This window comes from Hypomesus nipponensis, chromosome 20 (assembly GCF_054491055.1).
Source record: "Hypomesus nipponensis isolate SF chromosome 20, ASM5449105v1, whole genome shotgun sequence".
Taxonomy (NCBI): domain Eukaryota; kingdom Metazoa; phylum Chordata; class Actinopteri; order Osmeriformes; family Osmeridae; genus Hypomesus; species Hypomesus nipponensis.
In genome coordinates, this window is record NC_140380.1 from 3,119,978 (window position 1) to 3,145,889 (window position 25,912).

General features: G+C 46.3%; 2 protein-coding genes across 9 annotated transcripts in view; both read right to left on the reverse strand.

The window, feature by feature from the left end:
- LOC146245164 (actin-binding LIM protein 3-like) overlaps positions 1-12,896 on the reverse strand; it is a 35,191-nt gene extending 22,295 nt beyond the window's left edge. For 5 of the 6 annotated variants that reach the window (XR_014734643.1, XR_014734644.1, XR_014734642.1 and 2 more), the window contains exons 1-2: positions 9,382-12,896; positions 2,980-3,138 (exon numbers count right to left, since the gene is read on the reverse strand). Coding sequence is in view for 1 of the 6 variants with exons in the window: in XM_084684454.1 (XP_084540580.1) it covers positions 2,980-3,138; positions 9,382-9,406 (184 nt within the window). In the remaining 5 variants the exon portion in view is untranslated. The remainder of the gene's footprint in view (positions 1-2,979; positions 3,139-9,381) is intronic. The other variant, XR_014734641.1, reaches the window with a different exon arrangement.
- Positions 12,897-14,100: 1,204 nt separating this feature from the next.
- LOC146245165 (beta-2 adrenergic receptor-like) lies at positions 14,101-19,333 on the reverse strand. 3 transcript variants are annotated; one of them, XM_084684457.1, is made up of 4 exons: positions 19,202-19,333; positions 16,838-17,290; positions 15,468-15,830; positions 14,101-15,220 (listed from the first exon to the last, which is right to left on the reverse strand). In XM_084684457.1, the coding sequence occupies exons 2-4, from the start codon at positions 17,285-17,287 to the stop codon at positions 14,651-14,653; spliced, it is 1,383 nt and encodes a 460-aa protein (XP_084540583.1). In that variant the 5' UTR covers positions 17,288-17,290; positions 19,202-19,333; the 3' UTR covers positions 14,101-14,650. The 3 variants fall into 3 exon arrangements, with proteins under 3 accessions (XP_084540583.1, XP_084540582.1, XP_084540581.1); XM_084684456.1 differs by having other exon boundaries at positions 16,838-17,357; positions 19,202-19,281; XM_084684455.1 differs by lacking the exon at positions 19,202-19,333 and having other exon boundaries at positions 16,838-18,911.
- Positions 19,334-25,912: the final 6,579 nt, after the last annotated feature.

Here is a 25,912-nt window from a genome sequence, read left to right on the forward strand (position 1 = left end):
GAGAGGAGTGGAGGGGGGAAAGGAAAGGAAAGGGAAGGAGGGGGGGAGGAAAGGAAAGGAAAAGAGAGGAGAGGAAGATATGTAGAGTGATGAGGACAGAGACTGAAACCAGTAATGTTGCCATAGCAATTAAAACTGGTTCCCAATAGCTTCTTAAGGGGCTTGCAGCCATTTTGGAAGGGAGACATACACACATACACACAAACACACTGCACACATACACACACACACATCCTGGCAGAAACAGAAGTGAGATCAACACAGTGGTCCATCTTCCTTCTTTAGTGTGATAGAGGGACGGAGCGAGAGAACAAAGGCATGTACCCCTCTTTCTTTCTCTCTCCTCTACTTATTTCTCTCTCGCCTTCCCTTTCTCCTCTATACAGTCCTCATTCAAACATTCTCATGGAAACAACTGCACTCACATTTCCCAGCAAGGGTTCTTCAGTGCTTTGTGACATCGACTTGATGGTTGAGATTGGGTTCCTCAATGTTCTCCCGACAGATCTCTCCCTACTCCACTCTTTGCTACTTGACGGCCGTCCCGTTCCTCCCTGGTAACGGTCGCAACTCTACCCTACTGTGGACAGCTGACTGAGACTTATTGATCCGTCATCTGAGACTGTATGTGTGAGGGAGATAAGAGGGGGAAAGGGAGGGAGAGAGAGAAAGAGGGAGAGAGAGGGAGCGAGGTAGAGAGGGAGGGAGAGAAAGAGGGGGAGAGAGAGGAGGGGAGGGAGAGAGAGCAAGGGAGGGAGGGGGAGATGAGAGAGGAAGGGGGAGATGAGAGAGAGAGGGAGAAGGAGGGAGGCGGAGATGAGAGAGTGGGAGGGAGGGATGAGAGACAAATGGAAGGGAGAAATTAGAGAAATAGAGATGGAGAGAAAGGGAGAGAAAGTCAGAGGGAGAGATGAAGGGATTTGGGAGCGAAGAGAGAGAGAGAGAGAGTGGTAGGGAGGGAGAGAAAGATAGGAAGGGATGAAAGAGAGGGAGGGACAGATGAGAGCCAAAGGGGGAGAGACAGATGAAAGAGAGAGAAAGAGATTGAGAGAAAGAGAGAGGAAGTGAGATGTGAGTGCATGCATTTGCAAATGACGTGTGTGCCTGTAAATGTGTGTGTGTGTGTTTACAAGGCTCAGTGAATCCTGCATAAGGAGTTCATATCTCAGCCTCCTGGCCTGTCTTTGTGTGTGTCTCTCTTTTTCTCTCCCTTACACTCCCTCTCTCTCTCTGCCTATCTCTCTCTAGTACAGTTTAGCCAGGCGTGACAATGAAGATGAATGGGTGAGCAGGAGGAGGAGAGGAAGGAAGGAAGGACAGGGCAGGAGAGGAGAGGAGGTAAAGACAGGGGTGATGAGAAGGAGACACGGGGCAAGGTATCGATCCCTTAAATCCTGTATCTGCCGTTGCCGTGGTGATCATTCAGGACAGAGGTACAATCTGCCACTTTCTGTCACCGCCTGTCCCCATCAATATGTATCATCTCATCAGCAAGGGACCAGGGGCTCTACGTGGTCCACCTTGCATGTGGATTAGATGGTGTGTGTGTGTGTGTGGGGGGGGGGGGTACCCGTGTATATGTGTGTGTGTGTGTATTTGTATGTATGGGCGTGCATCTGCGGGAACCGCAGTGTGTGTGTGGGCTGCGATCAGTGTCAGCGTAACTGCACACAGAGCGTTCACCGCGTACCTGAGTCAAGTAGCCTACGTGGAGGTGAGTTGTAGCCAGCGCGGAACGAATACGGAACCTTATAGATACATACCTGATAGATAATTGGGTGTGCGTATAAAAGGCGTCATTGGTCCATATTACATTTGATAAGGCGTGCGTATAGGCACGTGTTAAATGTGCTGCGATGAAAACTGATTACAATTAAGTCTTGTTTTAGTCGACGAAAACTGATGACATTTCGTCTAGTTTAAGTCCATGGAAATTGTATTTTAATCTCTTTTTCATCAAACAGAAGTCGTCTAAGTAGTAGTGTTGGGAGTCATAATGCCAAATCCATTTGTTTAAATGTATGTATTAGTCTAGAATAAGGTATTCAAAGTCATGTTGTTGATGCCAAATTCAGTTCAGTGTGATTGCTATGTGAATGACCAAACTAGCTACAGTATTTGGCCGACAAGGGATGCTTAGTACACATGCAGTCAGTCAGGTAGGACCTAAGAACCCACTTTACACTCTCATACAAACAAATACACACACACACAGTACACACACTAGTCACCCATGTTAACCTACTTTCCACTCTCACAAATATACACACATGCTAGTCACACACTTTTGTCTCAGTCATTTTCAGCTCCAGTGGCTAACTTTTAAAGATAACGTCTAAAGCTAATGTTAAAATGAGACACATTAACCACAGCCTCATGAGTTGGCTAAAAACAATAACACAGCTAAACAAGACGACATAACGTGATAACAATTGTCTCGTTTTTATTTTGTAAACCACATTTAGTCTAGTTTTATTCGTCAACAATATTGCATTATTAATTAAATTATTGTCATCATCACATGACCAGCACTAACGTTGCATCTCGTTTTTGTCACGTGATAAAGGACGACAATATTTAGTCATAATTTTCGTTGACGAAAGCAACACTACTGTTGATGCCTGTTTTTATAACCTCGTTTGCACACACACACAAATAAACGCACACACTCTCACACATACACGCTGCACAGACTATGTGCTTCAAACACATAGACACACAAACTGTGAACACATAAAACATGCAAGCACAGAGTGCAGACATCAAGTGAGGCAGGCTTATTTAGTACTGCTCTCGTCTTTATCTCAGTGCGGGAATGGATCCCTGGCCTTACGCAACCACACCTCGCTCAGAGGCGTGTGTGTGTGTATGTGGTGTGTGTATACATGCATGCGTGTGTCTGTGGGACTGTGTATGTTCTAAGGCAGCAGCACGGTAGTTACTATTACCGCACACACGCACACACCCCCATTCCCTCACCTTGGCAGGTGAAGCAGCGCTTGTGGAAGTGGACGTTCTGCACACGCACCACCTCTCCCCTGCACACCTCCCTGCAGCGCAGACACGTGATGGAAACACGCCCCCTGGCCTCCCCACCAGTGCCCCCAGACCCCCCACAGGGGCGAGGCTGGACCTGACCTGGAGAGGAGAGGGAGGGGTGGGGGAGGGGAGAGGTGGGGACACATGAGGTGGGGAGGAGAGAGAGGAGAAGAGTGAGGTTAGTTTTTGCACACAGCAGACTGGTGAAGATGTCTGAAGGGAAACAGAGTCAACAGAGTATGATACAACAGGCTGTCAGCCAGACACATCATAGACACTACCACATGACCACAGAAAGAGGGGATGAGAGGGGGGAAAAGGGCTGAAAAAGAGAGAGATCTGAACGGATAGAATCAACATGTCTTTCTCCTGATTGATCACCAGTCAACCACCAGCTACATAGACTCTTCCCCACAGGGGGCTCAGCCAATCAGGGGCTGCATTCTTCACAGGAACAGAGAGGCCATTGAGTTGATCAGCCAATCACACCGACAATCACTTTGCCTGGTTGGCCAATGATTCATGGCCTTTTTAACCAATCATCCTGCCACAGAGGACAATCACTCACCAGACACTGTAGAACAGTATTATTCCGGTTCTAGAACCGCATTTTCAATTCTCCAGACGTTTTCTAAACGTTGTACAACAGTATTATAAACATTCTAGAACAGTATTATAAACATTCTAGAACAGCATTAAGATGGTTATATTTTCACACGGTCTGTGTGTGTATGTGTTTGTGAATGTGTGTGTGTGTCTGTTTGCATGTGTTCAGGATTCTAGACTGGTAAATGGGCAGCAGATTCCATGAAAGACACAAGTTGGCATATGCTGTTTGGTGAGAAAGAGTAAAACACACACACACACACACACACACACTTGTCTGCAGTGTGCAGCAGGGGTAGGGGACGTTAGGGGGGTGTCGAGGGGGCACGACTGGATTAGGCAAGCCTTATCCTCTGTTATAGAACTAAGTAAATCCCTCTTAGTGGGTTACCAGCCCTCCACACACATTTGAGCATACATGGGCTTACACACACACACACACACAAACACACACACACACAAGGACCACTTATTTGTCCTAAAACAATAACATAGCCTTCTCTATAACAGACAGTGTGTGTACAGAGTCAGAGCATACAGACTACAGACTCTGTAATACAGAACTACAGCCCTACAGACAGCAGTTCAAATCCCTCATTTCTGCCCTGTGCTTCCTAACGTCTTTGTCTCGAGAACATTCACAAACACACATCTAGTAGTGACACACTGCAGGATTACACCAGCATGACATAACAGCCAGAGGCAGTCACAAAGTGTGTGTGTCTAGTCAGTGTGTGTGTGTGTGTGTGTGTGTGTGTGTGTGTGCGTGTGCGTGTAGAGTCACAGAGGGGCAGGATTGTAAGCTGGAAGAGATTTAGACATGGCCTCTTGTTGCAATGAAGTTACTGTACTCTACCCTACCCTGTTCTGTTCGACTCTACCCTTCTCCCTCCTACTCTATTTTACTCAAATGTCTTTCACTCTGATCTACTCTACTATGCTCTCTTCTACTCAATTTGACTCTACTCTATTGTACTCTGCTCTGCTACTTTGTTCTGCTCTATTCTAGTCCGTTCTACTGTACTCTGTGGTATTCTACCCTGCTCACATTCTCCAGGTGGCACAGAGCTTTCTTTGGCTTCTGTGCCACTCTGTGCCATCTGGGAGGGATGCAGAGCCAACATCCACCATGGCACTCCAGACCTGGCACACACACACACACACATTTTCAAACACACACACACACATGCAAACACAAGCAAGCACTCACACACACTCACACACACACACTCGGGCGGCTAATGTCGTCAGTTGCTAGGAAGACATGCAACCAACTACACTGCAACAAACGACACTGCAACCAACTACAATGCAACCAACTACACTGCAACTAACTACACTGCAACTAACTACACTGCAACCAACTACAATGCAACCAACTACACTGCAACTAACTACACTGCAACCAACTACACTGCAACCAACCACCAGATATGGCAAAAGCACACATCATGTTTTGGGGTTAAACATAGTCTGGTAAAATTACATTACATTTAGTAATATCTACTCTTATCCAGAGCAACTTACAGTAAGTACAGTGACATTTGAAGGGTGAAATGCCTTGCCCAAGGACACAATGTAATTTGGCACAGCCAAGAATCGAACTGGCAACCTTCTGATTCCCAGCCCGATTCCCAAACCGCTCAGCCACCTGAAGTACTGACTGCAATTTTATTACTCAAATTAAAGTAAAGAAGCAAATACAGAAATACAGATTAAAACTAAAGTAACAAGTCTGGTTAAAAAATGTAAGAGGTAGATGATACAGGTATTTGTATAAAAAATTTAAGGAGTGAAAGTAAAAAGTTATCAGAAAAATTTAGAGTGAAGTAAATACTGAATGAAATTCTACTTAAGTACAGTAACAAAGCATTTGTACTTCATTTCTTCCCATCTCTGCCAACTACACTACAACTAACTACACTGAGTAAAAGCTGATGCATACACGCCTGTACATATGCATGTGCACATAGAGACACACACTCTCTCTCACATACACACACACACACACACACACACACACAAGCACGTCTGACATTCCATGTTCCCCCTGTCTTGGTGTTGGAGTGCAGCCTCAGCAGTAACTCACATTACTGTCAAGACTGGTCAGACCTGATCCACACACACCCACACATACATACATGCACAGACACAGTCATGCACACACACATGTATGCATGCACATACACACACTCATCTGAATTTTGATGATGCTGTTTATGATCAATATAGACAGTTATTCATAACAATGTCATTATGTTGATCAGGTACTATAGAAAAAGACTCCCTTCCAATGGTGTGTGTGTGTGTGGGGGGGGGGGGAGTAAGGGGTGGGTGTCATTTAATTATAGTACAATTTTGTTCTACAACTTTGAATCAACTCTACCCTCTACCTACCCCCTACACCTGCACTCTCTCTCTCTCTCTCTTTCTCTCTCTCTCTCTCACACACACACACACACACACACACACACACACTGTTAAGGGCTTCAAATTTAGCTGTGTCACCCAGCATGTCATGATGATGTCATCAGTGCAGAGAACGCAGACAGACCATAATCTCTCATCTGTCATTGTGAGTTGTCATGGTGAACCAAACTGCCCTGTGCGGCACAAGCTTCCACAGAAAGAATCTTTTCTCCTCCTCCTTCTTCTCTCCGCCTCTCATCCTTCCTCCTCGTCCTCTCCTCCTCCCCCTCTTCTTCTCTCATACTCCTCTCCTTCTTGTCCTGACTTCCTTCTCTTATTCTTCACTCCTCCTCTCCTTCTTCTCCTACTCTCTTCCTTCTCTGCTTCTCTCTCCTTCCCCATCTCTTCTCACTTCTTCCCACAGGTTCAGATACTATGAGCATCAATACCAGCAGCACTACAGGGCATTACACAACTCTCTCTCTCTCTCTCTCTCTCACTATCTCTCTCTCTCTCTCTCTCTCTCTGTCTCCTTTACTCTCTCATACTTTTTCTCATTCTTTCCCTCTGGCTTTCGACACACAAGTACACACACACACACACACACAAACACAAACACACACCCACACACAGATGAGGTTCTTGCTGCGTGGATGGCTTGGCATCAGACCAGAGCAGAGAGGAGGGTAATAGGCAGTTTATTTGTGCACTGTTTATTGTTCTGTTTGTTTGTGTGTTTACCCGCCAGCATTATTGTCTTACAGAATGTTTGAAGGAGTAGCTTGGTCGGTTATGGACCACTGCTGCTCTGAGGCAAGGAGAGAGACCTTGCAAAGCTCTCTGCTCACCTGTCAATACTGACCAGTGTCCATACTTATTCATCTATCAACCAACCGATCAATACACGCCAACCCCTAACTACCGATGCCATAACTAACTGATCGGTTAGGCTACTCCAGATCGATGCCTTATCAATAATTGACCCCTGTCTGATGAATTCGGGTTAAAAGCTTCCAATGAAATTGTCAGATTGATGTGTTTAACACTAACTCAACTCTTCCATTTAATTTAATTTACTTTACTGGTCCCAAAGGAAATTCAAGCAAGATTAGGGAACGGAAGAGCAGGGAAACTGCATCGTAGGCCTATTGTGCGTGACAGGGATTGAGGTGTAGGCCTACATTTAAAAAGTACAGTGCTCGAAAACGAAATGACTACCTTTACCCATACAATATCCATGATACAGTACTAATAATGAGTTAAGTTGAGGGTGTCAGATAGACCCGCGCGCACACACGCACGCACAGCACTTCCAGTGTAGGCTACTTACCGTTAGTGTTCATGGTCATCCGTTGAGGGGCTATCCCTGCACGGCTCTTTACACACCTAGCTAAGATCCGGTCGTCTCATGTCCTTTTAAGACAATCTTACAATACCTTTTTACACACTCACAGCACGCGACCCTTAAGGAACCGCTATAAAATCACAGTGCGAGACCAGCGCTACACTCCGCTCCCGTCCAGTTCGGTGACGGATAGTCTAGGTGAGGTGGGGAAGACTGAACAGAGAAGGAAAGGAGGGATGACGGGATGAGTTCCTTCCGTCCCCGTGCGCAGGGAAGCCGATTACAACAATGGTTTAGCTTGCCCAAGGTTGAGGGATTTGACTAAAGCCGGATTGGACGCGTGTCAACGCGCTGCTCTGTCTCGCTCTGTCTTCGCCTCATCCTTCTTCTCTAGTAACGGAAGAGCGGAGGAGAGTGTGAACGAGACCGGCGCTTGTTGAGGCGCCCGTCCTGTCTCCGCTGATCCCGTTCCTTGTGGCAGCGCGCCTTGTCTGCGGTGCGCTTTACACGGACAGAGAGACCCGTGCTCTGGTTGGGAAATGGTACACGAGCGCCGAACAGCGTCCGAATAGGCCAATTGGTTTCGTTCACCAAAAAGTGTAAGCCTGAATGTCGCATTCAGTGAGTGTTGACAGACTGTATAAATGTAAATATTCACATGATATTCGTGAACTGTCTATTTATGTCTTTCTATCTATTCAGATAGAACCCCTTCTTTTGGAGATAATTTGCAGTTTCACACCTAGTCCAGCGGTAGGCAGTGTTGATCTGGAATACCTGGAATGGACTGGAGTAGACCTGACCCAGACCAAGACCCAGACCCAGGCCCAGACCCAGACACAGACCCAGACTAGACCAGAATAAACCAGACCCGACTAGACCAGGGGCCAGTTGCATACACTTAGTTTGAGACTAGTCTTTGCCTTAGACTGTATTAAATTGTCAGGTTAGACTAGTCTAACTAAGCCTGTCTGTTGCATAAATAGTAAGACTGATTTAATTTAATTTTGTGGTAAGGGTTTAGTTGCTATGCCAACAATCTGTTAGCACGTCATTATTTTAGCATAATTTATCACAACAATAATTCTGTTTGTTCATTTCAACTGCAGAAATGTTTAACTGGGGTCTGCTTTACCGCTAAAATGTCTTTTTATTAAACAAGTGAGTAGATGACAACTCACTTTATTGACACTAGCCATCTGCGTTGGAGTTGTTGATAAATGGAACTAGCATTGGGGTTAAATTAAAAAGCTTAAAAACGCATACACTATTTGTTTATAAGACCTTTTCAATATTGTATTCCTCCAACAGATCTAGGTTTTCAGCAGGTGTAAATGTATCAATCTTTCGTCGTGTCGCTGTTTTGTCGGCCAGCTTTTTTTTTTTTTTCGCAGTGTCTTATTTTACCCATAATGCAAAGCGCAACAGGCTATCTGAACTTAGTCACTCATATTGAAGTCTAAGACAAGGTCTATTTTTTATGCAACTGGCCCCAGAGCAGACTAGACCAGACCAGACTATACTGGACTGTATGGGGCTGATGCTGTGATGTTCTCTTTCCCTAATAGAAGAACATTGGGTGAAAAAACATTGGTTCCCCCAGGAGACTGGCCAAACGCACGCATACACACACACACACACACACACATACACACACAAAAACACACGCACAAAAACAAACACACACACACACACATGCATTTATCTGTTTTCCAGCAGGCACTGATTGAGCCACTCTGATGTGGTTTTTGTGGTCTACCCCTGGTAACTAGGTTAGGACAGGACACGATAGGAGACGAGGATGGAGAAGAAATAGAAGAGGGTAGAACAGAAGAGAAAAAAGAGGTGAGGGGAGAGAAGAAGAGAGGAGAAGAGAAACAAGAAAATAGGAGGGGGGTGAGAGCAGAGGAGAAGAACGCAGGAGAGCAGGTCAGTGTGTGTGTGTGTGTCATATCAGTATGTGTTGTCAATATTAGCATTACCTGTGCCTAGAACGTTCCGGTCCATAGCTCTACCCCAGCGATCATGACCACACTGAGACCACGAGCATGCTCAAAGCAGAGCGAGGCGATAGCTCAGCCACTCTGGTAAACAGCAGCACTAAAAACCTGTCGCTGTCATTTCAGAATGATTCTTTTTGCTTTCAAATCTCTGGCTGTGGGTTGTGGAGGGACATTGTAGCAGGGTGAAGAGAGACAGGCCCATATTTAGGCAGGAGGAGAGCCAAACCAGAGAGATGAAAGATGACTTGGACATGACTGTGCCTTCACTGCCTAACGAATAGCATCTCACTGTCTGCATTCCTGCAGAAAGAAAGACACAGAGCTAGAGAAGAGAGAGAAAGAGAGACGGAGAAAGAGAGAGGGAGAGCTGGAAAGAGAGAAACAGAGTTCGGGTAAGTGGGGGGTAAGGGATGATGAAATAACAGAGAGTGATACGAAGAGAGGAAAAGAAGGCGAGCGAGAGAAAGAAGGAGCATGTGACAGAGATGAAGAGAGTGTTTATCTCTGGTCTTCTGTAAACCAGCTCGGATGACTTAGAGTCAGCTGCTGGCTGGTCTTATCTTTCCCACTGGGCTGCGTCTGGAAAGGAAGACATGGGGAAAAGAGAAAGAGAGACATAGATCAAAAGAGATAAAGAGAGAGAGGAGAGATGTATGGAAGGAGAGAGTGTTCAGCTGGGCCAGAAAGGGAGGTGGAGGCCTGTCATCCATATCTCTCACATCCCTACTCGCCCCCCCACCCTGAAGATAACAAGCTTTGATGGAATATCTAAGAGATTGCTTGTTTCAGTCTGGACTGTGTGTGGTGCGTGTGTCTGGATCTTGTAAATCAACACTTTGACCATGAGAATGTACTTCTGGACTATTGATTATGTAAACCCCAACACCAGGTAAGTCATCTGAGTTCCAGTCTTGTGTAAGGCTCCGTCACACCATAACGTTCTGGTCGACATTCTATGACGTTAAAGGAAACGTTGCTAATCATCCATGGTCGCTGGTATAGCGCTGGTGTAGCGCCAGAAGAGCGTTGTGTGGACGCTGGTGACGCTGGTAATCGTCAGTAATCTGCGGTGATCGGCGGAGAACTCTGGTCCCAAAAAAGTTTTGAACATGCACAGTTCTCATGGAGAACTTTTGTGAAAACATCGTTTTCATCGTTTGCTTTTGTCACATGTCGTCGCGACCTAGTGACACGCTAATAGTTTTCAGGGGTGTCTTAGTTGGTCGCTGTTACACGCTCCTCATGCGTCAATCCCACGCTAGTCATCCGTTATACTCACACGTTAGTCACACGCCAGTTCAATCAGGAGAGACCTGGATAAGTGAAATATATTTATTACAGAATAATAAATGTAGGCCTATTACAATGTTTGGAGCTTTGACCCCGCGGGGAATTATATAAATCAACGGGCGCCTGCCCAACGCCCGAAGAAGAATCCCCCGCGGAGTCCAGACACTGGAGCGGTGGCACAGCCGACGACCAATCGAGCCAAAGACGGAGACAGGAACAGGGTGGCGACGGGGAAGTGGTGGGTCGCGCACTTGACAGCATCAACGAACTACACAGGGATAGAATCGTATTGAAAAGGCACGGACCATATGACGCCATGTATTGTAGGCGGGAGCGCTAATCAACCTGAACCCCAGTGACCGCCCGACCCGGGAACGAGGGAAGGTAGGGCGTTCTTAACGGGGGGAGTGAGTAGTGCAACTATGATTGAGCCCGAGTGCAGGGATCGGTCTTGCCTGACTGAATTTGCGCTATGCTTCATGTGTCCACCTTGCCCTAGAACGCTCGAAATTGAACGATTAGAACGTTCAGAGAACGTTAATCAGAACGTTATGGTGTGATGGGGCCTTTACAGTTGGACTGTTGCTGCTAGCATAGCTTGTGAACTTTTCCATGAGTTTACATCCGGTGTCACTTTAAACACACACATATACACGCACACACACACACATGCACAAACACACACAGACACATTTGCACACACACGTACACACACACCTACACACACAACCCCACGCACACAACCACACACACACACATACTCATGTACAAACACACAGACACATTTGCACACACATACAAATACTTACATACACAACCATACCCACAGATGTCTAAACACACAAATGCACAAACACACACAGACACATGCGCATGCACACACTTACACACACACACACACACACACACACACACATACACGCACACAGAAGATAGGAGGGATGAGGACAATTACATGAGATGAGTAGTGTTAGTTTGGTTAATATATCGAGTTTTGAAGGGTTTTCAGCCTTACCAAAACTTTTGTATGGATCATACTTGCCTGGAAGAGTCCAGAATGTTCTGTCGTTCCTTAACCTTCTGGAAGGACGTGCTTATCAGCCTGATTGTCTGTCTGGGAGTAGGTCTGGTGTGGGTGTGCCTGTGTGTGTGTGTGTGTGTGTGTGTGTGTGTTAGAGGGCATACCTCCTAGTTAGTTGAGGGCTGTGGTTTAATCTTGGGGGCTTGGAGTTCTGAGTCCACAAGATAACCTTAGGCGTGCCTGTCAGCAGGTGTATGTTCATTCTACAGTGGTGGGAAACCTCCCAGGGCATAGATCATTGTTTCTGGATTACTTGTAGATCCCTATGTCAGTTGTTAGATACACCTGACACCCACTCACACTCCCCAACCCCCCCAACACACACACACATATTTTGTTTCTGTGGTGGTTACTTGATCTACCATGGCTCATCTGGGGACAGCACACACACACACACACACACACACACACACACAGCAACTGTCTTTATCAAGTCTGGAAAACGTGGTATAAATAGCAGGACAGAGGTGCAGGGCTGTGGTAGTACCCTGCCTGACCATAGGGGGAGCTGTGGACTCCCTCTACCCTAAAAAGCAACCACGCAACATCCTAGGCCAACAACAATTTTAATTTTAGACGTTTAGGAAAAATCTAAAGTGTAACCGCTAATGTCAAACATTCGACTGACCTCAAATACATTTACATAGAGACAACAGTTTGTTTCTGCTGACAGTGACACACAGTTGTGTCATGTTATTAAAAAATGGTGACCATTGCCACTGGAATAATTGTATTGATGTAAGACCCCATGTTCACAGGTACATCGACTGACACTGAACATCAAAGTGCCTCGCTTGTTGGGGGGAGGCTAATATACAGTACCTTGTGATACACTACGATAGACGCACGCGCACACATACAGACACACACAAACACACATTTGCACTCAGACACACACACACACACTGGTCACTGACGACCATAGGTCAGGCTGGCTGTGCTGGATGAACTGAAGGGCTCTGCGGCTCTCTACAGTTTGTAAACACAAGATAACTCAAGATCAACGTTACAGGACGCAGGAACCATAGGAACAACACCACAGCAAAAACAACAACAGCAACAACAATAGCACCATTTCTGAGAAAGCAACAGGCAGAAGTGGGAAGATGAGGAGAAGCTTAGGGGGGGGGGCGGGAGGGAGGGGAGGGAGGGAGGGAGGGAGGGAGGGAGGGAGGGAGGGAGGGAGGGAGGGAGGGAGGGAGGGAGGGAGGGAGGGAGGGAGGGAGGGAGGGAGGGAGGGAGGGAGGGAGGGAGGGAGGGAGAAGGTTGAGGTCTCCCTATATTTAGTTTTATATGTGTTGGTGATATGCTTTTGTGTGATCCAGCCAAGATGGTGTAGCAGCAGAATGAATGGATCTAATCAACACTGGTTAGTGTGTGCGTGTGGCTAGTTAAAGGAAGTTGTCTTTTTACACCCTGATGGACATACCCAGTGGCAAATGAAAGGGTGACGAGTGGGTGGCTGGTGTGTGTGTGTGTGTGCGCGCGCGTGTGTATATAATTGTATAACTGATCGTTGCTCAATGTTGGTAGCAGCTGATTATAGCGTGTCTGCACCTGTTGCTGCCTCTCAACCATTTCTCTGGCTGGACGTTGCGATTCCAGACACACACAGACACACACACACAGAGACACGCACACACACACAATAACACAAACACGCACACACACACTAACACAAACACGTGCACGCACACAAACACACACACAGTCTAAATCTACTCCTTGGACCTCCCAAATCCAGTTTCAGATCAATAAGAAACATTTTAAATGGGGGGGGGGGGAGGCAGTGTGAGAGATCACTTAACACATCTCCCTCTCTCTCTTTCTCTCTCCCTCTCTTTCTCTCTAACAATCCATTTTCGATGTAATGCTTTACAGACACTGTGAGAATCATTTCAATCTGTCTCTTTATCCCCCCCCCCCCCCTTATTTCTTTACCCTTGTAACTCCATGTCTCTCTCCCTCTTCATTCCCCTCTCTCCCTCCCTCCATTTCCCTCTGCAGACAGGGAAATACAGATCTGCTTCATGCATTCTGGAATTTTAAGTTGCTCCCAGATCTCTCTGTGTCATGCCCTTTCCTACAGTGTGTGCACATGTCATCAGGGTCGGACTGGCGGTCAGGAGAGTCTGGAGATTTCCCGAACGGCCGGCATAATGCAAAAAAATAAATAATAATAATAATGCACGGTCGTGGGCCGGTCTGCGTTTCAAAGTCCCGGGCCGTTTTTCCATCCCATTCCAGACCTGCATGTCATACATGGGTGTGTGTAACTGTGCGTGCGTGTGTTTGTGTGTGTGAGAGAGAGGTAGAGGAGACACGACTTTCCAGGGCTCATGTTTCAGTCAAGTTCAACAACACGCATACGTAACCCAAGGACCCGTGTTTTACATGTGCTCCGACATGCTAACATCCTCGCACGTGCGTGTGCGCCACACACACACACACACACACACACACACACACACACACACACACAAACATTGGGCACTGTCATACAAAACAGTGTGCACATTCCGTCTTCACAGTTACATGATTCTGCTCTGCGGTTTCCATCCAAAACTTGAATTGTGGACTACGAGAACATCTGGAGGAACCCCAGAATCTCTTTGGTTGCCCCTCCACAGATCCGCTATGGTAGATCCCCGCAGAACAAGGTTCCATCCAGGGCAGGGTGTAGATTCCAGAGTTTACATCCAAGCAAGCTGGTGTGGCTGGTCAGGGTGACAAGGCCTGGTCCAGAAGTATCCATCCTGGAGCTATACTCCTCATACCATCCAGGGAGCAGGTCCAATCATGTGGGGCTCGGGCCATGGATGATCAGGGTTCAGGTGGGGTCAGTGGGGTCAGGTCTGGAGGTATGTATCACAGAATTCAGATGAGTGAATCTCCTGGTGTTTGCTGCTGATCAGAACCACTCCTAGAACCAGAACCAGTCTTAGAACCAGGGCCAGGGCCAGGCCATAGCTCCATAGAAGCAGACCCCCCCTCACTCTCAACAGACACCCCCACCTCCCTACCCTGAATATCCTTGTCCTGGGGTCTATCCAACGCCCCCCCCCAGCCTCCCCCCGCACACAAATATCTGTCTGTCCTCCCTCTGGCCTTGGGGGAGAAGCAGGGCACACCCGCCCCTCGCACCCCCCCCTGCCCCGCCCGCTGGCCCCCCCACACCCCTCCTCTGAGGCACAGCAGCTCCTGGAAGGCGTGTCTGAACTCGGGGCTCCGGCAGTAGATGAGGGGGTTGAAGGCGGAGTTAGCGTAGCCGATCCAGTTGAGGACCCTGAAGGTGATCTTGATGTCGTCCACCTTCCAGATGGCCACGGCCACGTTGAGCAGGAAGAAGGGCAGCCAGCAGAGCGTGAAGGTGCCCATGATGATGCCCAGGGTCTTCAGCGCCTTGTGGTCCCTCAGGCAGAACTTGGAACGCTTCAGGATCCTCACCTGGCCGGTCACATGGTACAGGTTACACCTCACACGTCACGTGTTACACTGTGCCACAATTTGTACACAATGTGTCAATTGTAACACAAATTGTGTTACAATATACACATTCCTAGTTACTCCTGGTATGTTTTGAGTGTTTCAGTTTTGAGCAACCTGCAAGTTTCTGCCAGTTACACAGTATGTGTTACACATTACATATCACAAATTGGGTGTAAATCGATCTGAAGAAACAACAGTAACTCACCTCTCCTCCTCCTCCATCCCCCTCCTCTCCAACCTCCGATCCTGTGTTTTGATTGGCCGAGGCAGCGGCGGCGGCAGCGTGGGCCAGGTGGAAGCGACCCTCGCTGCGTCCGATCTTGGCGAGCTGGCGGCGGGCCACCTGGAAGACGCGGGCGTAGACGAACACCATGACAACCAGTGGCAGGTAGAAGGAGACGATGGACGAGGCGACGGCGTAAGCGGCGTTGGTGTTGAAGTCGCAGCAGCTGGGCTCCTTCAGGCACGCCACGGCCTCCACCTCGTCCGACACCCACCACTCCATGTGGATAGGCAGGAAGGAGATGAGGCCCGCCACCGCCCACACCAGCAGCACCACCAGGCAGGCCTGGGGAGGAGTATTTAGGCCTTGCGTTAATCAAACATTTTCCAGTAGCTCGCATTTACATGCTTAGTGTGTTTTGTACTGTTTGTACGCTTGACGCACATCAAATCAAATTGATCTGCATAGCCCTTTTTACAAGCAACGTCTCAAGAGGGCTTCACATACACCCATAGAACTGCCCCTCAAGCAACTTCAACCCTCAAGGAAGACAGGGGAAAACTCACAGAAAAGGGGTTAGAGGGAAAAACTCATTTGAGAAAATTGATGAAACCTTGGGAGGAGCGGTTCAGTGAGGGATCCCCTCCTCCAGAGACAGGAGGAGTGCAGAACACAGGCTAAACATAGTCATGCACATATATCCTTCTCCTATTCTTTGCAAATTGTTGTATTTATTTCATTTATTCACTTAATTTTTGTCTGTACACCAGGTCATGTTATGATTTAGTATTCATTCATGCTATGTGTGTGCTTTGTAATATGTTGGAACTGGGATAGGGAGGGGAGAAGAAGGGGGTTGAGGAGAGAGGAGGGGAGAGCAGGGGGTGGAGAGAGGAGGGAGGAGAGAGAGGGGGAGAGATTGGAAGAAGAGAGAGGAGGGGGAAAAAGAGATAAAGGGAGGGGAGACAGAGGAGAAAGGAGAGTGATGGGGAGAGGAGAGAGGAAGGGGGATAAAGGAAGGGGAGGTGAGAGAGGAGGGAGGAGAGACAGTTAGTGAGAGGTGTTGGAAATTTAACCAGAGCCATTTTTTCCTTAAAATTGAAACACAAGGTAAATGCTCGGGCTTCAAATGGCAAATACAATTACTGTCTAGGCCTGTAATCTGTAAAAAAAAGAAGAGGGAATAGTAGAGAGAGAGAGAAGGACATCAAAGAATGGGATAGAGGAGAGGTAAAGAGGTGAAGGAAGGAGAAGTGATGAGAAAGATAAAGTTTGCAACCACCACCCAGCCACGCAGCCCTCCGCACGCGATGCAAACAGAAGATGCAGCAGCACAACGTTTCCCAGCGTACCTTGCGCTTGGTGAGGAGGGAGGGGTAGCGCAGAGGCGAGGTGATGGCCAAGTAGCGGTCCAGCGCGATGACGCACAGGGTCTCGATGCTCGCCGTCACGCACAGCACGTCCGCCGCCGTCCACAGTTCGCACAGGAAGTTGCCAAAGTGCCAGTTGTTCAGCAGGATGTAGCAGGCCCCGAACGGTACTACCACCACACCCATGACCAGGTCGGCACACGCCAGCGACGAGATAAATACGTTGGTCACCGTCTGTAACCGTTGAAAGCGCACGATTGCCGTGATGACGAGGACGTTGCCGAAGACGATGCCGAGGACCAGCAATGCCATCAGGCTGCCTAGCAATACTAGCTCCGCCTCGCTGTAGTCGGACGATGACAAATCGGAGGAGGGGAAGGAGGAGGAGTTTGTCTCCATGGTGAGGTTGGATGGGACGTTCACACTCTCCATGACCTGCAGTGTGTCACAATTCAACACACCCGTACATACACACACACGTACATACACACGTACACACACCCTTACATAAACATGTACGTTCAGACACACACGTACGTACACGTGTATACACACACACACACACAAGCACACACACATAAGAGGACACATAAGGTACATTCATGGTTGCTATCAACAGTCCCGTAAAGTCGGAGATGGAGGCAGACTGTTTGAGGTCCAGTTCAGTTCTAATTCAGAACTGCACCATAACACAAAGCACCAGAAACAGATATCTCTCCATCCACCAAGCTGCCTCAGCGCAATAGTCCACCTTCCTCGTTCTCACAGACACAAATATTGGTCCCAACCACCAACTATGCCAACTTATGGAGCCCCAGAGGGGATAAAGATAAAAAAAATATATTGTATTTCGTGGCCATGATTTATTAAATTGTGTGCACGTTTTACTTATTTGTTCCTTCATTTTAGTTAAATTGTTCACTCGTTTTATGTCTGTTGGGCTACTTAGAACAATGTAGCCTACACTTTTTAATTGGATAACTAATTTGTATGGACCCTGAATTTAGCATGAATAAAAATACATCATATGGATCCCAGTCAAGGGAATTGACAAATGTATATAAATAAAGGCATGTTTCTAGACAATGCAGGCTACTGTCATACAAATAAAGGTACTGTCATGACATTGTGTTTCCACACCATCCTCCTCCATTTCTTAACACACTCCAACTTCTGTTAGGACGCACTCCAACATGTCCACTTCCATAGTCATGCCACCAACAGCTAATAATGACAGCAAATAACTTCATTTACAACTTTATTCAAGTTGCACCTCAATACAAAGTTAGTATTTGTTGGCCTCTGTGTTGCCATCTATAGTTTTGCCATGAAGATGGTAAGATGCACACGACACGGTAAAGTTTTCAAGATGGATTCATCAAATGTATAGACATAAAACGAGAAATTTGGGAATTTGTTAGTAAAACATGCGCACAATTTAATAAATTGCTGTCGTGAAATAAAACGTGTTTTTGTTCCAGGCTTCTGTGGGTGTCAAGGAGACAGTTTGACTGAGAAGGTTATTTCTGAGGATACTGAGGGTTCTCATCTAGCTATTGCTGCATCTCTGCAGCCTACACAAACTCACATGCCATCCTATGTGTCCATGATACTTCTTATTATCAATCAGACTCATTGACCAAGTCCTAAAAGGGCACTCAAAATACAGTGTATTTCAAATAACTGTCCATAATAAAATGTTTATGATGTAAACATATTATAATTATTCAGTTGCCAATGACTTGGTACATGTAACTGTTTCTGATCCCTCCTTTTGTGTAACAAACATGCAAATGACATGCCAATGAGCCATTACATCATTGGTCATCGTAAAAAACATTTTTCGTGGGGGGCGTTACAGTAACAGATCTACCTTTTCGTGTCGTAACCATGGTCCACTGAAATATTTCCATGATCTATTTCCATGATCTAAACAAATGACTTTTCTACAGGAAACAGGTTGATGAATTTACTTCCAGTCATTTCTATTACTACTGTCAGAACAAAAGCCATTCAAAAGACAAAATCAGCAGTACTCAAATTCAGCATTCAAAAATATAACCCCCCCCCCCCCCCAAAAAAAATATATATATATAAAAAAAAAATAGTTTGGTTAATTATTGATGTGAAATTTCAGCATGTCCCAAACTAAGTAGCTCGACCCTGGTTCTATTCTGAGAACTCACATCAACACTTGTTGCAAACCTAGCACTTCAGCTCACCATGATATATCATTTAGTCCTATAGCAGACACCATACTTTTCCAAAGCATGGATATACAGTATACCGTTCGGTACTATGTGTTTGTATAAACATGTACACATTACAGTACTTCATATTACTGACCTCCCAGATCCTTCCTGGACTCCCATAAGACCAATAAGCACAGCAGGTTTTCCAGTGGAAATATTCCAGCACTTATACAGAATTTCAGTACCACAGAATTCCAGGTACTATTTGCAGTATTCCTGTTGCAGTGCTGTTCCTACAACACTTTCAGGTACTCCTGTCATATTACTGTAAGTATTAATATTCCAGGCAGTCTTCTTAACACTTCTTTTGCAGCTCTCTGAGAACTGACTTTCCAGGTAGAGTAATCTTGGTAGTATCTCTGTTGCAGCGCTGTGAGTATAAATATCCCAGATACTGCTGCTGATATTCCTTTAGTGTGGTGGAAGGGGTTAGAAATCCTCTTCAAGGGTTTCTTCTTTGGGGCTCCTCATTGTATTAGCTGGGCTAGATTTCCTGTGCTGCTGTTTCTCTTTTTCTTTTTGTCTTTTTCTTACTTCCTTAATACATGTATTTCACTCTTTCTGTCTACGTGGTCTCTTCTGCCTGTCTGTCTCTCTTTCGTCCTGTCCTGTCTGTCCCTCTCTCAACCTGCCTGCCCGTCTCTGTCTGTCTTTCACGCTGTCTGACTGTCTGTCTGTCTGTCTGTCTGTCTGTCTGTCTGTCTGTCTCTCTATTTGTCTGTCTGTGTGTCTGTCTCAGGGTTCAGTGTGTCCCTGTCTGTGTGTGTGTGTGTGCGTGTGTGTGTCTATCTCAGTGTTCTCAGTGTCCCTGCTCTCACACTCTCCAGAGTCTCGCGGTAAAATGCAGCCGTTTCTCCGGCAGGACCTCTTATAGGGGGCAGCTGTGACATCACAGCCAATCAGAGAGCCAGGAGGCCATGGGCATATACACACTCTCATACACACGGTGCACAGGAGCTTCTAAGTACATACCCGTGTTTTCTCTGTCTCAGAGTTGTGCATTGTGCAGGCTGGTCTTTATCCTGTTTGTTGGGTGGTGTTTGTTAAGATAGGAATTCTACCTTGGCCATCCTTGTGGTCATAATGGGGTCCGTGGAGACAGCAAGTGGGATTGCATTTAAATGGTACAGTAGCTGGTTGGTGTGAGATGCTTGCTGCCACAGTAGGTGGTAGCTGCTGGCCACAGATGACACAGTAAGAGTGAGAAGTGAATGAGAGGATAAGGGTGAGAGAGGGGAGGAGTCAGCCAGGCCACATCCGTTTTCAGAGAACAGGGAAGTGAAAAGGGGCAGAAGATCTCGATTGTTATGTTACTAGAAATTCATAATGCTCTAGTTCTGCAAAGATACCAACACCAGGAATACACACGTATGCAGCATATGCCCTTGATGATCTCCTGTACGCCCATTATGACATGAGCAGTGATACGTGGGTGCGTGCAGCATAGGGCAAATAGGGGCTAGGTGGATTGAGAGAATACCCAGTACTCCATACTAGACTACACCAAGAGAATTCAGAATTCAGTTTATTCGCCATGTAGGTTTACACAAACAAGGAACTTACTGTGAAAACAGTTCAAATTCATTCTCTTGACCCCTCACACAACATTTGAATTTCCTTTCTTCTAACACATTTCACAAACTAATAAATATTTAATCTTTTTAATTTTGTTAACAGTCCTTTTGGGGATGCTTCCATCACCTCCACTGTTGGCATATTTCTTTCTGTCCACTCAACAACAACCTGATTTGATAGAGACCTACAGGAACAGGGTCTAGATACATGAGCGAGACCTACAGTACAGTAACACTGACTAGATTTCAGAGAGACCTACAGTACAGTAACACTGACTAGATTTCAGAGAGACCTACAGTACAGTAACACTGACTAGATTTCACAGAGACCTACAGTAACAGCGACTAGATTTCAGATGAGACCTGATATTGTGTTGTAATCCAGGAGTGTGGTGAAGTGTGTGTCTGATCTGAACCTGGCGCCCCATCCCAGAACCAGGGTAACTTGCCTTACATTAGTCTGGAGGTGTTTGGTGTGGACAGGAGCAGTGTGTTTCCCAGTCTGTTCCGCTGTTAATGCTATTGGGCTATTATGGGATGTAATACACCTGTTACCATGGGGATAACGTTATCTGCTCTCCCTCTGTTAGTACCTGCAGAGTCTGTGAAGCCAGCCATGCAGGTCACACAGCTGAGAAGCGTGACGATGACACTTAATGGGTGAATGTGATGTCACCTCTACGTCACTGTGGCAATAAGAGCCTCAGCACTGTGACAACCAACTATTGTCTTTTATGATGACCTTTCCTTCAGAACACAGACGTGGCAGTGTGTGTGTGTGAGTGTGTGTGTGAGTGTGTGTTTTTGTGTGTGTGTGTTTTGCCACACTTCCCTCCTGTGTGTGTCATCAAGCCAGAGAGACATCCTTCATGTGTCTGCCAAACACGCAAGCGAGTGTGTGCCATGTAAGAGGAGAGCACAGATTTTCCAGTTTCCTGTACGTGTGTGTACGTGTGTGTATACAGGTGTGTGTCCGTGTGTGCGTGTGTATGTGTGTATCTTACAACGTGACCAGCGTGATCTGTGGGATGTCATCCAGGAGATTCATCCTGTCTACTTTGGAACTGGCAGACAGATCCACACACACACGCACACACACACACACCTGCAGGTTTGGCAGACATGGAAGGGATGTGTCTCCTGGTTGATGACACAAAGAGGGAAGTGTGGGACACACACACACACACAGAAGGTGGCTGGCAGTTCCCTTAGACATTAAGGCTATGTGAGTATCTTTATAAATACTCTCAACAGACGTCTGGAAATCTCCAGTCTCCTGCACCGGAGATCAAAGTGTATTAGGTACAACGTTAGCCAGAGTGTCACATACACACAACATGCTGGCATGAGATGGATGTATGTTGGTCCTGAGATCCAGCACTTGTTTGTCTCTTATCAGATCAGTCTGGAATGTTCATCAGTTGTTCTTCTTCAACATTCTGAAGGTTCCAAAATGGCAGGATGTGAAGCTGGAGAGTTCTCCTGGTGCCACGAAGATGCTAACAGAGCTAGACCCCGCCCTCTCCCACATACACACAAGCATGCTGTACACACACTAATGCACGCACGCATGTACACACACAAAATGAGTCTGTCTCTTCTATTAGTAAAGCTTCTAGTAGGTGGCTAAGAGGTTAATGATTTCTGTATCTCTACGGCAACATGAAGTCCTCAACCCCCTCTACATCACCACGGCAATGCTGCTACAGGACTTCTTTATCATCAGAACCTTTATCTCTCCTCAATAAATATGTTGTGTGTGTTGTGTAGATGTGTTTCTGCAGTGCCGTGAACAAGCTGGTGTTTAGGTCTTCCTGGTGTGTGTGTGTGTGTGGGGGGGGGGGGGTGGTTAAGAGCTTGTGATGTTCCTCCACCCTAGGAATGGCCTTGTGGTCTAATGGTAGATGTATGTTGTTATGGCAGGGACCCTTGTTGAGAGTAATGAAAACAAAGCAATGCACTCTGGGTTATTAGAGATAAAAGCCATCAGACCCAGCGGCTCATCAAAAAGACTAATCAGTTGCTCTCAACCAATCAAAGGACAGGTATGGCTTCAACACTAGCGAAGTGTTTGATCATAACATCTCGCCATCTCAAGATGAGATGGAAGTGTGTGTGTGTGTGTGTGTGTGTGTGTGTGAAAGGTAACACTGTGTTATATACATACTGTATTTGTGACATGAGGCTGGGTAATAAGACAGATGGCTGCTATTTCAACTCTCATTATCCAAACAGGAAACACACACGCACACCCGCACACACACATCCTTACAGTATGTAGTCTGATGGAGCCATTTGTCATCTTTATTTTGGTATCGCACCTAAACAACTCATTTTACCAGAACATACGCACACACAACACAGACACCACAGACAAACACACACATACACAATGGTCAGGGCTTTAAGACAGTCTGCCTCTACAGAACCTGTATTTCAAAAGACATTAGGTGAGCTGTGACCCGATAGGCACTCAGTGTTACAGAGTGTTTACATACAGACACTAACCTCTCTCTTTTACTGTCCGCGGGGGTCACATCCCATAATACCATCCTCTCTCCTGGGTGTCTTCTGTCTCCCTGGGACACGAGGTCAGACAGGGATCATGATGGGAGATGGCCATACAGACTGCATTGTGTTCACACAGGTGGAGGAAGGGAGGAGAGGAGGAAGGGAGGTGAGAAAAAAGGGCTGGCCTGGTCTAGTTTTGGACAGGGACTGATGGATTTACAGGATGAGCCTAATGAGTACCCACACACACACGTTATACACCCACACATACACAACACACTAACACATTACACACATGCATACACACAGACAGACATTTCCTCCCAGTCAGTAGTCCTGCATGCCACGCTTTCTCTTGTTCTCTTGTTCTCGTACACATTCACACACTGACATCTAACACACACCGAAAGAAAATGAACAACTCATAATGTGGATCTGAATGTAGCTGTACATCTTTGTCTCTTACAGTGATTGACAGACAAAGCAGGCTTTACTGCATCTTTTCTGTAATCACAAACACACAACTGGTTCCATGTATGAATATTAATCACGTCTCTAACCAGTAACCAACACAGACTGGGGCCATGACCAGGTATTATGTATAACCAACACAGACTGGGGCCATGATGACCAGGAATCAGGCCTCTCCCTTATCTCTTTCCCATTGTCTTCCTTCCTTCCTTCTTTCACCTCCTCATTTTCTGTCATCTGTCTTTCTTTCTCTCTCCCCTCTCTGTCTTTCTGTCTTCCCCTGTACCTCTCACTCCCCCTCCCGCGCTCTTTGTTCATCTGTCTCTCTCTCTTTTTCGCTGCCACTCCCTCTCTCCTCCCTCTCTCTGTTTGTTCCTCAATGTGGGTGCCTCTGCATGTTTTCTTACACCAGGAGAGTGCTGAGCAGGCAGCAGGGTTGCTGAGCCGTGCGAGCGATTCTGTGTTCTATGTTTGTCTGTTTAGAGAACGCTTCCCCACGAGTATCAACACAGCAGGGGGAAACACTCACTTCATCCTCTAATCTTTCATTAGACTGTGCTGCCCGCTGATGTTATCAGACCCAGATTCAGACGGCTCTGGCGTTATTTTGCCCCGTTTGCTTTCCCTCGAGATTATTTACTTAGTCAACAGCCCCCGCGAAAGGAAACACTGTAGCTGCAGGTAGTTGAAATAAATGCGAGGTGACTCAAATACAAAAATATGTCTCTGCCTGTGAACATATTGTGTGTGTGTGGACAGAACAATCCGGGATCCAAGCAGGAGTGCAGATGTTCAGGGGTGGGCCGGGGGCAGCTTCGATGGAGGAGGTTACACTGCTTGCTCTGTGAACTTACATCTTCGACGGTGAAGTCAAATGGACCACGAGAAGGGAGAGACATAGGGACAGACAGAGGGCCTCATTTACTAACAATGGCGCAGTTTATGCTGCGGGCGCAGTTTATGCTGTGTCTGTTTTTGCGAGTTTGGTAATAGCGCCCATATGCTTCCTCATTTTGCGTAGTATTTATCAAACCTGACATCCATCAGGCACAGTGCATACTCCGCCCTCAAGCGTAATTTGTACGCCTCTAAAATAACAATAGCCTTGCATATTTCTATCATGGATCTTCCTACGGGAAAAAGAAAGCGCAAGCTTACATGTAGTGACGTACATGAAGTAACAGCAAACCTGAACATATTACAGAGCTGAACATTTATTTACATGTATTCATTTAGCAGTCGTTTTATTCCAAAGCAACTTCCAAGAGAGAGCTTCACAAAAGTGCATAGGTCAATTATCATAAACAACGCGATAGCCCCAAAAACATTGCGGGTAACCAAAACATGAAGCATCCGAACATGAAGAACATCCACACCCTCGGAAAAAAATTGGCATATGTCCAGGGGCGGATCTAACGATTTTCATTCGGGGTGGCAGAAGGAAGTTGTTGGGTGGCCTCCTGGAGGCGAATCAAACCAAAAGTAAGGGGGTACAGTACTCCCTATGGTAAATGATTAGGCTAGAACATTGTAGTTTAAATTAAACATTAACATTATTATTATTTATTGAAATGTTCTGGAATGTACAAATAATATTTTTCCATGGGAAGATTGAGGTTCATGTTGTTTAATTTTAACTTGTTTCACTACATGCTCTTATTGCAAAGAGCAAGTTTGCAAACTTTACACACCAAACAAGTACAATCATGGCAGGCAGGCTTGGAATCCAGATACAGTCCAAGAGATCAAAACAGAATCCAAAAAACGTCTTCTTTTTTTTTCAGAACAGGAAACACACGAAAATGCAGGAAAGGCCCAGAAGAAATACTGCATGAATGGGTATATACAGGACACAGAGACTATGGGCAGATCCAAGGTGACGCTGGTGATGAGAAGGGGTGTGTGTGGAAGGGGGGATTTTAAGAAAAATTGGGAGAGAGAGAGAGAGAGAGAGAGAGAGAGAGAGAGAAAGAAAGAAAGAAAGGAGTGTGGCAGAACCTCCTACAGGGCAGACAGACTGAGAATCAGAACATTATTGCTTGTTTTTTAATATGCTCTTAAAAGGGGTGATTGACTGTTTTTTTTTTTGGGGGGGGGGTATTTCACACTGTTCCTTAAGGTCTCCAAATAGGGTATGTAACATTGGTTGGGCTGAAAATGGCCCAGGCGCTGTTCTAGGCCCCCTGATGCTTCCTGTGAATTTGTCCCGGGAAAAAACGCTAGGTTTTCTCCTTTTATGGTATGTTCAT

What these genes read in the sequence shown, in the direction of transcription:
- LOC146245165 (XM_084684455.1), bottom strand. Translation starts at nt 17,455, where the DNA reads ATGTACCTTATGTGTCCTCTTATGTGTGTGTGCTTGTGTGTGTGTGTG. An exon ending in CCCTCCTCACCAAGCGCAAG is followed by an intron (nt 15,831 to 16,837) that starts GTACGCTGGGAA and finishes ACTCCTCCCCAG; the next exon opens with GCCTGCCTGGTGGTGCTGCT. An exon ending in GGGATGGAGGAGGAGGAGAG is followed by an intron (nt 15,221 to 15,467) that starts GTGAGTTACTGT and finishes GTGACCGGCCAG; the next exon opens with GTGAGGATCCTGAAGCGTTC.